Genomic DNA, 13,441 nt, shown 5'->3' on the forward strand with positions numbered 1-13,441 from the left:
GAATTGAATAACAAAGAATATTTTCTTCCGTGTTTCTACCGTCCAGGCCTCAGTGTGTTTGGACAGGAGCTCCCATCAGGTCCTCACGGCTGCACGGAGGGAAGCTGTTACCCTGCGACAGGAAACCTCCTGATTGGACGCGCCGTCAACCTCTCTGCCACCTCCACATGCGGCCTGAACGGGCCAGAGCAGTACTGCATCGTCAGCCATCTGCAGGTCAGGACACACGTGAACAGTCCATGTGAAATTTAAAGGACATGTGATTGTGATTTTCCACCCATACCTTCATAATGATAGGTTAATCATGCGCATTCTTTATTTCCTTCACCCTGTGTTTTGAGTTGACTCTCCCTCCTGCCTGTTCCATACCTCTCACACACCTTTACAATACAGCACGCCCTGTAGTGCATGCAGTAAAAAAGGGGTGGTTTGTTTGTTCTCTCCTTTATGCACTCATTCGTCTACATCCTTCTGTCTCCACTCTTCCATCTTCATTTGTTCATCCGTCTGTTTGTTAGCCTGGTTTCCATGAGCGAAGCCCTTCGACACTCTGGCCAGGTGTACACACACATCAGCCACACCTTAGTCCTACACACACACAGGCAGGCAGGCAGGCAGGTAGGCAGGCAGGCAGGCAGGCAGGCACGCGTGCACGCACGCACGCACGCACGCACGCACGCACGCACGCACGCACGCACGCACGCACGCACGCACGCACTCTATCCCTCTCTCCACCCATACCTATCTCTGTCACTGTCTTGACCTCAGTGTTTTAATCTCCCCTTCTCTTTTGTGTTTACTTTTTTTTATGCACATGTCCAAGTTTTGCATGTGTGGAAAAACAATCTAACTTCCTCAATTGCAAAAAAACCCATTTTTGTCTTTGTCATAAAAAGTTGATCGTTTAAATCGGACATGGAAATGCCTCTGTAAGGTAACTTTTCATATAGAACAGAAACATTGTTTTCTGGCATCACTTTAACATCCAAACAGGGAAAATCTGCATGTTGGTATTAGGAAGCTCGCCAAAGTAAGAGGGCGCCTTTTTACTCGGTTAAGACAAATCCCTGTTACAAGTTTGTATTATTTCCTTCATTTAGGTTAAAAGGTAACTGATGATGTTCTCTGTTCTAAACTAAACGCATACAGTAGATTTATAAGGAGTATGAAAGGCAGCAAACACAATTTCACACAAAGAATGAAGCGATATCTTCCACATTAGCCCCTGCCCCCTGCCTACATGGTAAATAAACTAAATCAGCTTTGCATAACACCCCTAGTTCCTACCTGTGGGATGCAAGACACCATGCTGTTACAGTCTCTCGTCACACCCCCCCCCACCTCACCTTGTAATTCTTTCTGCCCCTACATGACATGCTCCCAATCATGTTGACATCCGCCGCCCTCTCTACCCCTCGTGCATTTCCGTGCCGATGCGTGTATGTGCCTGTACCTCCACCCCCTCAGGGCAGGAACATCCAACAGTGTCAACTTCCAGGTGAACATGATTGACATCGTCTGATTGGAGCGAGGCCCTCTGCTATAGGACGGGGCAGGATGTGGTGACAGGCTGTCATTGCTGCTCCGTCAGACGCTACTTTAGAGGCCCACACCAAACATTTTAATGCACAAAAGTTCATCAATCATTCGTGTTGTTCCTCGCTGGTTTTTTGTTCTTGGTGAGATCAGATTGCATAGTCTTTACGGACGTTTGTAACCTAGGAGAAGCAGTGTGAAGACAGTGGTGTTTACTTTGGACAAGAGAAAGGACTAAGAAAAGGTGAAGGTGGGAAAACAGTGAGGGTGCAGAGGAAGTCAGACATAATGAATAAAAATATCAGAAAAATCAGTAACGAAAAGTATTAACAGCACGGTAATGGCAGTAACTGAGGTGGAAAAGGAACTGCATGAGGGAGGTGGGGGTGCTTTCTCTGTTAAAGCCACCATCGTAGTGTGACAAAGAAGTGTTTTCAAATCAACATCTGACTTACATCTGTGTATTGTTGGAGCAGAAAGCCGTAGAGTTGAGCTGACCAGGCTTGACTAATGGGAGATAAATAAGAGCTCAGAGGAGGGAGGGAGGCTCCTAAAGAGCACCAACTGAAACTACAGGGTCCTGGGAGAGAGGATGAATAGGATCAGACTTATATCCAGCTCAAAACTTAGTGAGATAAATGTGCTGCAACTAAAACTGAGGAAAATATGCAATATGCACGAACAATATAACGATTTTGCGATGCATTAACACATTCACTTTCAACGGCAAAAAAAAACTCTTGTTGCGTAAAATAAATAAAGGATCATTATTTCCAACTTTTTTTGACTGAATAAATTGAAGTGCTAACTAACTAAAAATGTGCAGTATTACAGTCGCAGTGTCTTCATCACACAAGTTTACGTCATAAACAAAAATGATGATAGGAGCTCAGCGGACCGGGTTCGAATCCTGCCTGTGCACCCTTTACTTGTGTAATTTCCTCTATATTACCTTTTCAAATATATCTCTCCAATAAGGGCCAAACTGGTGCTAAAATAATTTTAAAGGGGCCCTATTGTGCTCATTTTATTTTTCTCATACTGCCTGTGCTGCAGCACCACTTTTCACCCTCTGTCTGAAACCAGAGCACTCTGATTGGTTTGTTGGCCGGCTCTGTTGCGATTGGTCAACCACTTAGAGATGTCCCACCCCTTGGTCTATCAAGTACAATGTGTTGGAGCGCTAGCCAATCTAAGGGCTGAGTGTAACATATTGATGTCATTATGTTACTAAAGTTAAAAAAGGAGTCCAATGGAGGCGTTTCAGGCAGGGCGGGGGGGGGGGGGGGGGGGGGAATTCCCTCTGGAGGGAACACAGGGATTTTACCCGTTGCAGAACATTTACATGCACACAAACCTATATAACACATTACAAGAAAGGAAAACCTCAAAAAGCAAATAGTGCTCCTTTAAGAAAAAAAAAAGACGAAAACAAATAATGATAAATATAAGTAGGGCATTCATAATAGTACAATTAATTTCACTGAGTCATATGATTTTTATAGAAAATACCAGAAAAATCTAGCTCTTCTACCTAAACTCCTATAAGCACTATGAAACTGTTACAGAGCCAGTAGGATGGATGTGCCGCTGTGTAGATAGGAATCCAGATTTCTGCTGGGATTAGGGAGGCTAGGTGAAGAAGGCAAGCATGCAAGTAAAAAAACACACACATTCACTAACACATGTATTAGTGGGCATGTGTGCAGCCTTGGTCACGCACATCTGCATGCCCACAACGTTTTGTCAAGTCTCTCTAACTGCATTGTTGTTGTTAGCAGCTTAATCACCCTGACAACAGCCTAATTAAGAAATGCTCCCCTGGAATCCACTGGTTCCCCGTGCCAATTTACCCTCGTCTGCCTCTTTCCCTCTCCCTGCTCCCCTCTTTATGGTAACCTCTCCATTGCACCCCCTTTTTACCCTCTCTCAGCATCTCTGCCGGGCCCCTTTCTTTGTCTCTCACCGCTGCCGTGCCATTCGAGAGCCCTCTCCACCGCATACCCACTCCTCTCACCTGAGCCTTCCTTTCTCTGACTGCTCTGTGACTCCCCTTAAGACTCAAGCCCTTACTCTTGGCCGAAGTCCCCACATTCTTCTATCTTTCCCATGCCCTCTACTTTACGGTTCTTCCTCCACTTCTTCGTCTGCCTCATCCATGTCTGCTTTTTTCCGGCTAGCTGTGTGTTTTCCCTTCAGTGGTCCCTAATTTCACCAATCCATTTGGCGATGACGTATTTTTGTTAGTTAGCATCGCATGGGATAAAATGGGATGGCAATGGGATATTTCCAATTGATTTCATAAACTATTGCAGAAAATAAGATTGTTAGGAACCCTATAATTATGATATTAACTCCACTTTCCTTATTTTTGAAGCCTAAATGCAATCTTCAGTTGAAAGAGTTAGGCTACAAATGGCTGCTCATCGCCACCGCTAAGCTAACGACTCATGCTATGTTCAACGTGAAGACATTTTGCAGTCACATTAATTTTTATTTACTACCATATTTTATGTCGGAGAACAAAAGATCAAAGTCTCTTGAGCTTGTCTAACAAACATTCTAAATTATATTTGCCTGAGTGGTAATATGCTAACTAGATTCCATGGTAAAGGCCTCAGTCTTTCCTGTCTTTGACAAAATCATACAGAGAGGATACTAGTTATTGTTTTTGGAAATTGGAAAATCATGAGTTCTTCTGAACTTACACGACTCTTCCAGCTGTTCTAATAGTTGTCTTTACCCACTAAGTCATTATATCCACATTAGTGATGATTCCTTTTTGAAAGGCCATAGTGAACAATGTTAGGGAATATTTTTGCTAAGGTATTTAACCTTTGACACAGTTCATCATTTTCTCCTTCCTCCGTCTGCGTTCCCATGGCATAGGTCTTTCAGCCTTGGGGTGTTTTTACCTCCAATAAGGAGGGGCAGCTTGGGCGCTTTGTTGTCGACAGTTTCTGACCGAGCACAAGCTACCCTGAGATAGTTTATTGTCCAGGGAAGTCTAGAAGCCCTTCTTATCTGGAACGTAGGTTCCCTGGCGCACATTCTTTTCCATGGACAACAGCTCTAGTTAGATTCAGGGTCCATATTTGTCTGGTCTCCCTGATGAGGAATGTTGATTATACACTTGAACTGGTTAAAACTTCGGGCTGCAGAAGAGTTCTCCAGAATTGGTCGGGCAACCGCTGTTTCAACTCGTGGATGCATTACATGTCTTGTCAATTCTCCGGCCGTTAACTTCATAATAAACCTTCAGTGTTTGCCATCAAAGCTCTACCGTGTCTCTCTGAGTTTCCTCTCCATTGCTCCAGAAGTTGGGAGACATTGGGATCAAGGTATTTGGTTGAAACTGTTCTGATATTTGACTGTTCTCCATATTGCTCAGCCCTGCTCCCACTTCCGTTTTTCTTTCGACACAGTGGATACACAAGCCGGTTCTCTCTGGCTTTTTTTTCTGGTTCACCCTGGTCTTGGCAATCAGGGGCACTTTAGATGTAAATTATTTCAGCTTGATTGATGAAATCTGAGGAAACAGCTCTATCACAGAGGCTTGAGTGACACGGTACAAAATGTACAAGACACAACCTGCAGGAGCACTTAAGTGTTAAAATAGTTTCCCACAACATCAACAGACAGCTTATTTTGCAGTTGGATATTTTTGGGCTGAAAAACTCGCCATGCCTGCTAGCTATTTTCATCTGTTAAACATTTTGAATTATTTCTTTATTATCATATGTAAAACATCTGAGGGAGACTTTCCATGCCAGTGACTTTCTCCAGGAGTAAATGTTTGTTTTGTACCTCAACAGGAATCAGACAAGTGCTTCGAGTGTAACTCCCGGCATCCCTACAACTGGGAGCGCCACAGGAACAGCCACCGCATCGAAAACGTCATCGCCCTCAGTGACGTGAATGGAAACACCTGGTGGCAGTCTGTAAACGGTGTGTGCATGTGGATTTACAAAAAGTAAATGGACTTTAAAAAGTGGACGTTGCCACCTTGACGTCACACACTGGTTGGTGTGCTATGGTTTTTAAGTCCCAAAGGAAGCTAGAGGGGTTTTTGGGCATCCATCTAATGTAAGCTAAAGCACACATTCCTGGAAAAAATTAAGAGACCGCTTCAGCATTTTCAGTTTCTCTTGTTTTATTTACGTCTTTTGAGTGAAATGTCTTTTATTTATTTTTTATTGTATTCTATAAACTACTGGCAATTTTTCTCTGTTTTGTAATTAAACAGACACTGTAATGACTGCCATACATGTAGAGATACAGATTTAACAAAATAGGAAAAATTGGAGTGGTCTCTTTATTTTTTCCGCGGCTGTATGTACATTAGCTAACTGCGTACAGTGAGGAGTAATATCTGGATCATTTTTTGTTCTACTTGTTGTGTAAGCCCATATCTAAACCCTTTTTCTGTGTTACTTTATGCTTTGTTTGGTTTTTGTAGCTCTAAATGTGTTTTGTGATCATAAACTCATCAGGAAATATTTTCTGAGGTAATAGATCAAGATGGGAATCGGGTCATTTTCTCATAGACTCTTTGACAGTCTCTAAATGTGAGCAGTATATTTGTTCTTCTTGTTGTGTATTATATCCTGAGGGTAAAGAATTACATTTTCATTTCACCAAGTAATTACGTAAGTCTATACCACAGCACTTATGATTGCTGCTTGGATGCATCGATAATCGACATAGCATAAGTCTGTGACCTCGTAGGGGTCATTTTGGAAGACACTATCTTTTGGAGACGAGACTTCTGCATCTCTTGTGTTGTTATGGCAATGATTGACAGTTGTTTCCCCCACAGGACAGGAGCATGTCAGTATCAGGATGAACCTGGAGGCTGAATTCCACTTCACTCATCTCATCATGAAGTTTAAGGTACAAACACTCAGATGCGTATATATTGGGACGTGTGTGTGTGTGTGTGTGTGTGTGTGTGTGTGTGTGTGTGTGTGTGTGTGTGTGTGTGTGTGTGTGTGTGTGTGTGTGTGTGTGTGTGTGTGTGTGTGTGTGTGTGTGTGTGGACCTCCGTTAGGGAACTTAAGGGCTCATCTCCCACTTCTGCCCCTCAGACCTTCCGACCTGCAGCTATGATCATCGAGCGTTCGGCTGATTTTGGCCGCACATGGCGCCCCTACCGCTACTTTGCCTCCAACTGCACCAAGACGTTCCCCGGCACCCCTGCTAACGGCCTGCACCACATCAACGACGTCATTTGCGAGGAGCGCTACTCCGACATCGAGCCCTCCACTAACGGAGAGGTAAGAACTAGAAGAAGTGCTAGTAAAACATAACGCTGGTGATGTTCATCAGTGTAGTTTCTGTTACAGGGATAGTTCAGATTTTTTAAAGAACTGTATGACGTTCTTAACAAGAGAAGGATAATAACCTACATTGGATGGTGGATGGCACTCCCTCAGTTATGAGAAACAGACAGAAGAACCAGGAAAAATATTTGGCTTCCTTTAAAGAGGCCCAGCTAACAACATCATTTTAATCTACACTATTTTAGGGACATTTTTCACTGTTGCAAACAGGCGATCATCCATGTATTAAATGCAGCTTAAAATAACTCTAACTCATGTCTGTCTCCATCAGATCTTTGAGAAGAGTGTTGGCACATAGTATTCCTGCTTTTTTTCACCTTTTTTTAGCCTGCCATGCTCTTCTCTCATCCCATAATCAAATAGGATCACTCTAACCAACTTCTGTTCTGTATTTAAGGTGATTTACAAAGTTTTGGATCCAGCCATTCATGTGAAAGACCCCTACAGCTTGGACATTCAAGGTCAGTGGAGACTCTAAAGTCTAAATATGGATTGCTGCACTTTTACTAGCGGTGCAGTATAGTGTTCTTTCAGAAGTTAACTCTAATGCAGGATGAATACCACTCCTCCTGGTTTAATCTTTGCCGAGGTGCTGGACATATCAAAGAGTCCAAACTGTTAAAAAGTATATCCTCATTCTTAGCTCTATGGAGTGTTCCACGCTCTGATGAAGGTCTGTTGGACCAATAGCACAAATAAAATGTGACACTTCCGAAATCTCAGTCAGAGTCAGAATATCTTATTTATTTAGGGGGAACTGGATTTCTTAACAGTTATTCAATTTTATTTTCAAACTAAATAAATAAATACAGTAAAATAAAATAAAATAAGAACATGTATATACAGAATTAAAAATAAATATCTGCAAATAAATATGTAAAAATATCTTTTGGACAATATATACAGTAGATCATTCATCTGAATAATGTTATGAATATTGAAAAGCAGATTATTGATCCTGATTAACAGTGTAATAATAATCAGACCAAAGTGTGAGAACAATTGAGTTATTAATGTATAGTATTGCACAGGTTACACAGCCTAATTATGGTCTATATTTCACAGTTTGTTAGGGTTTAGCTACTTATGGGTATAGTAAGTCCTATCTGTGTGTGGGCATCTCTTTTATTAGGGGCCCCTCATTCTATTTTATCAGGATCAGTAGAAACAAAATTCAGCTTTCCTGAATTAGAACCCTGCAAAGCAAATTTGAAATAAAATACCCTTTATTACAAGTCATTAGAAACATGTTTGCATACTAATGAATTTCAGTTTGGTCATGAAAGATATGTAAATAATCCTTTGTTTTTCTTCTTACAGAACTGTTGCGTATCACCAACCTGCGAATCAACTTCACCAAGCTGAACACTCTGGGAGACGACCTGCTGGACCGGCGCTTCGACGTCCTGCAGAAATATTACTACGCCCTGTACGAGCTGACGGTCAGAGGGAGCTGCTTCTGCTACGGTCACGCCTCAGAGTGCGCCCCCGTGCCAGGGGTCGACGCCCGGGACAACGGCATGGTGAGCTAGTGGGCTATCAGAAAATAAATCCGTTTCACAACCGTCCTGCTAACTGTGATCACAGAATACACTGAAACGTATAAAAGACCAAGAGAATATTGTACAAACTTCAACTTCCTATTTCAGTATACTTCATTATGCCATATATTATTCACAATGCCATTCATTCACCTTTTTGCTTCTCGTTTTGCTGCATTTTGATTGGCCAGATCCACGGGCGCTGCGTGTGCAAACACAATACAGAGGGCCTGAACTGCGAACGCTGCCGACATTTCAACCACGACCTGCCATGGAGACCAGCCGAGGCGGAGAACCCACACACCTGCAGGGGTGGGAACACACACACACACACACACACACACACACACACACACACACACACACACACACACACACACACACACACACACACACACACACACACACACACACACACACACACACACACACACACACTCACATGCATTGCCTAACAGTATTCTGATATCAGCATGACCTCAGAAAGGCAGATGACGGTTACTGTTATTTCTTTTTAAGCTGTTTTCCTTTTTGAAAGCTTGGTAATTTTTGAAGCAACACTCAAGGCTCTGTTTTCCACTGGTTGATTTTGGGAGAATAGACAGTCTAAAAAAAACTGAGACAGAGTGGAAACTAAAAAGCAGTTCATTTGGTTATCTGAACTAAATTTGTGTTACCAATTTGGTCTGTTTGCTACATCCTCTGCTCTTCAAAGTATATTTGGGATGCCGTAACTGCCTCACCATTGGTTAAGATTGGAAGTTCAGTATAGTTAGCGATGTATTGATACACTGCTAATGCTATTAATTAAGGAATACATTTTTGCCTCATGTAAAATTGCTTATCAGCTACTTATAAAGTGTTAAAAAAAATGCAAAAGGAGCTGTTAGAACTACTCATTTCGAAATTGTGGTTATCTTTTGTTGTCTAGGTAATGTTCCAATTCATCTAATTTATTCTTATTTGTACATTTGATGGATTCTCTCCTCAGAGTGCAACTGTAACGGCCACACAAACCAGTGCCACTTCGACATGGCGGTGTATCTGGCCACGGGCAACGCCAGTGGAGGAGTGTGTGACGACTGCCAGCACAACACCATGGGACGCAACTGTGAGATGTGCAAACCCTTCTACTACCAAGACGCTTTCAAAGACATCAGGGACCCACAAGTCTGCGTTGGTGAGTCTTTTGAACAATCTGTTTCCAGCAGGAAACTCTACAATAAATAGCATCTCATTTAAGTCCACTCTTGAGAAGAAGAGCTTCATTTTCTATAAACCATTCAGATAAAATCTGCCAGCCAGCGGGTTGTTATAATTTAATTTGTTTCCTGGGCAAGAGCTCTTGTCGAATTCATCTTCAGATGTTCTGTCATTAACCAAACAGTCATGCCGTGATCAGCCTCAATCTCGTGTCAAGTCGAAAAATTGCCTTAAATCTTTACGACTGCAATCTAATCAAACAGTCCTCTCACCTCTCAGTTCCCCTCATTTCAAACGTTTGGTTTCCACTATGTTCATACAATAAATGAGCTTCACTCGGCTTGATTTCTGTATAGATCTGTACCTAAGGATATTTGAACAGTGCATTCATCTGCTGAAAAGGAAGAGTTTCCACAGTGTTTGCTAAATGCGAGTACCATTTTAATGGGAGGGCCTACAAAACTAAGCTTGGTCCAATATACAATCTGCAAATGTGACTTAGTCAACTAAAACAAAAACAACCAATTCATTGACCAGCATTTGTCCTTTTGATTGGTCATTTTTTAGACTTTCTTAATGCCAAATGACTCATTCTGGTAAATACAAGACTAAAAGTGCTGCTTGCATGATTTTATTGGGAAAAACCCAGTTATACACATCTTTCAGATAGATCAACTATCAATTTTAATTGAAGAGAACCCTAGAATATAACAAATCCACAATAATTAACTGCACATACACCCTGAAGTGTCACAAGTGTTCTTATCTATCTAGTTTCCCATTTCTGTCATCTTATCTCTGGCTCTTTCGTTTCCACTGTTCCCCACTAACACTCTCTATCTGACCTCCGACCCTCAGCCTGTGACTGTGACCCGGTGGGATCATTGGAGGGAGGAGTGTGTGACAGTCACACCGACCTGGACATGGGGATGATCTCAGGACAGTGTCGCTGCAAAGTCCACGTCAAAGGCACGCGCTGCGACGACTGCAAGGAAGGGTACTACGGACTGAGCCAGAACGACCCTCTTGGCTGTCAGCGTACGTACGAGTGTGTTGGTCTGCCACTGAAACCACCATATAATCTGTTTTTAAGATATTTAAATAGCATATCCACCATAATGTCGTTCTTTGTGTTTATGTTTCCATCAGCTTGCAACTGTGACCCTCGTGGCATCATCACGAATGGAGCTCCTTGCGATCAGATCAGTGGAGACTGCTCCTGCAAAAGATATGTGACCGGTCGCTACTGCAGCCAGTGTCTGGTTAGTGAAAAGTGTTCTTCTTAGAAAATCTGTTGATAATTTGAGGTTTTAGGGCAAAAGATTTCTTCATTGTTTCCTATTTAAAGAAGAAAATCAGGCACAGTTTTGTAGGCTATGTAGCATTGTGTGAAATGTAATGTGTTTCCACATACAGCTCTGGAAAAATTAAGAGACCACTCCAATCTCAATCTCTACATGTGTGGCAGCCATTCCAGTGTCTGTTGAATTCCAACACAGAGAAATGTTGTCAGTAGTTTATAGAATACAAAAATAAACAAATAAAAAAAAAACACATACCTATTTAAATAGTAAAACCAGAGAAACCAGAGAAAAAATATAGGAAAAACAACAAAAGTCCTAAATGCGGAGTAAAATGGGGGGGAGATTGAAAGCTAGAGTGAATAAGTGAGTTTTGAGAGATTTATTGAAGGATTCCAGAGTGTTGGCCCTTCAGATGTGACTGGGAAGGGAGTTCCAGAGGGAGGGGGAGGCTGCAGCAAAGGCCCTGTCACCCCAGGTCCGGAGCTTTGTCCTGATGGGCTGCATTAGATTAGCCTCAGCAGACCTGAGGTAACGGGTAGGGGTGTGTTGTTGGATGAGGTCACTGAGGTAGGGGGGGAGCCAGGTTGTTGATGGCTTTGTAGGTGAGAAGTAATATTTTGAAGTCAATCTGGTGTTTTATGGGAAGCCAGCGGAGGTCGTGGAGGATTGGGGTGATGTGATCAGAGCGTCAGGTGGAGGTGAGCATAAGGGCAGCAGAGTTTTGGACATATTGTAGTTTATTTAGGATGCATGCAGCTGAACCAAATAGAATGCTGTTGCAGTAATCAAGTCAGAATTTTATGAAGGCATGGATGAGAGTTTCAGCAGCGGTGGATGAGAGGGAGGGTCTGATGAGGATGGAGTGGTTAATGGTGTCGAAGGCGGCGGTTAGGTCAAGAAGGATGAGGATGGAGAGGGAACCAGAGTCAGCAGAGAGGAGAATGTCATTTGTGACCTTAAGAAGAACAGTTTCAGTACAGTGGCGAGTGCGGAAACCGGTTTGAAATTGTTCATGAAGGTTATGGCTGTCCAGGTGAGATTGTAGTTGGGAGGCAACAGTCCGCTCCAAAATCTTTGACAGGAATGGGAGGTTGGAGATTGGCCGATAATTATTGAAGGTGTAAGGGTTTAGACTGAGTTTTTTCATTACAGGGGTGACGTCAGCAAGTTTCAAAGCAGGGGGGACGAAGCCAGCGAACAGAGAGGAGTTAATGACTGCTGTGATCAGAGGAGTGAGTTGTGGGATACAAGCTTTGACCAGGGTGGAGGGGATTGGATCCAGGATGGAGGTTGATGTTTTCATGCCAGTGACTAGGTAAGCTAGGTCAGCAGTGGTAATTTGGGTGAATGATGTAAAAGGGTGATTCGAAGGAGGAGGGGATGCAGGTTCGAGGTAAGGTTGGGTGGTGGAGGAGTTGCAAGCGTTGGCAAGTTGGCTGTGTATTATTTCAATTTGGTCCTGGAGAAATGTGAGAAATTAGTAACATTTGGTGGCAGTGAAGGAGTTAGAGATGTTGTCCAAAGGTTTGAGGAGTTTGGTTGAAAAAAGTGTCTTTGGGTTATTGCTGCCAGATTGGATGACAGAGGACGTCTTTGTACTGTTGTTGGTTAATAGACATCTTGATGTGTAGTGAGACCAGTTTTCTTAGCAAGTCTTTCAAACTGGGGCCTTTAGATTTGAGGTGTCGGAGATGATCAGTGTGAAAGTGAAAGAGACAGATTTGGTTTTTATAGGTGCGAGTTGATTGAGACAGGAGGAGAGAGCATTGTAGACCAGGGCAGCAGGTGAAGCATTTTGGTTGAGGGCTGAGTCAGGGATGGTGTCAGCCAGCAGGGAGGAGAGGGCGGAGGGGTTTATGGATTTGAGATTCCAGAAAGTTATGGTGCGCTTCTGCTTGATGTTGGGGGTTGGGGTGAGGATGGCCTTGGTAATTGTCAGATGGTCGGAGATTGTGAGGTCGCAGGTGTTCAGGTTGCTGAAGGACATGCCAGACGTGCAGGCCAGGTCCAGTGTGTGACCTTTTTTGTGGGTGGGAAAGTCCTCTCTCAACAATGCAAATATATATATATTTTTTTATAAAAGTAGAACCTTAAGCAGCATATGATTGAGAGCATCGCTTCCTTGTCACAACACTTCACTACCATGGTGACCTGTCAATTGAGATCGATGCTTAGTAATTGCTCCATGCCAATGGTCACAGAAAATGGCAATAGCTCAAACGCCAGACTTCAAAACGTCTGTCCACAAACCTGTTGCATGATTAAAAGCCAAACATTTACATTGTTTTCCCTTGTCACACCATCAAAATAATGACTTGATGTTTTCATATCATCAGCCAAGGATAGCAAATCATACGATGTCCCTGTGAATCCTGGTGTTGACATGTATTTCCCTCCCTACAGCCGGAATACTGGGGGCTCAGTAATGATCTGGCAGGCTGCAGACAATGTGACTGTGATTTTGGTGGAGCTTTCAACAACAGGTATACATTATTATAAAGTTTGCATCTCTAAA

At 42.8% G+C, this 13,441-nt stretch overlaps 1 protein-coding gene across 1 annotated transcript in view; it reads left to right on the forward strand.

Moving 5' to 3' along the window:
- Positions 1-13,441, forward strand: part of lamb2l (laminin, beta 2-like) — a 61,635-nt gene that overhangs the window by 27,276 nt on the left and 20,918 nt on the right. The window contains 11 exon segments of the mRNA XM_063887698.1: positions 47-216; positions 5,352-5,484; positions 6,356-6,429; positions 6,624-6,812; positions 7,276-7,339; positions 8,199-8,401; positions 8,611-8,731; positions 9,411-9,599; positions 10,481-10,660; positions 10,772-10,884; positions 13,330-13,409. Of these exon segments, the coding sequence (XP_063743768.1) occupies positions 47-216; positions 5,352-5,484; positions 6,356-6,429; positions 6,624-6,812; positions 7,276-7,339; positions 8,199-8,401; positions 8,611-8,731; positions 9,411-9,599; positions 10,481-10,660; positions 10,772-10,884; positions 13,330-13,409 (1,516 nt within the window).

The sequence above is a fragment of the Eleginops maclovinus genome, chromosome 1 (assembly GCF_036324505.1).
Source record: "Eleginops maclovinus isolate JMC-PN-2008 ecotype Puerto Natales chromosome 1, JC_Emac_rtc_rv5, whole genome shotgun sequence".
Classification (NCBI taxonomy): Eukaryota; Metazoa; Chordata; class Actinopteri; order Perciformes; family Eleginopidae; genus Eleginops; species Eleginops maclovinus.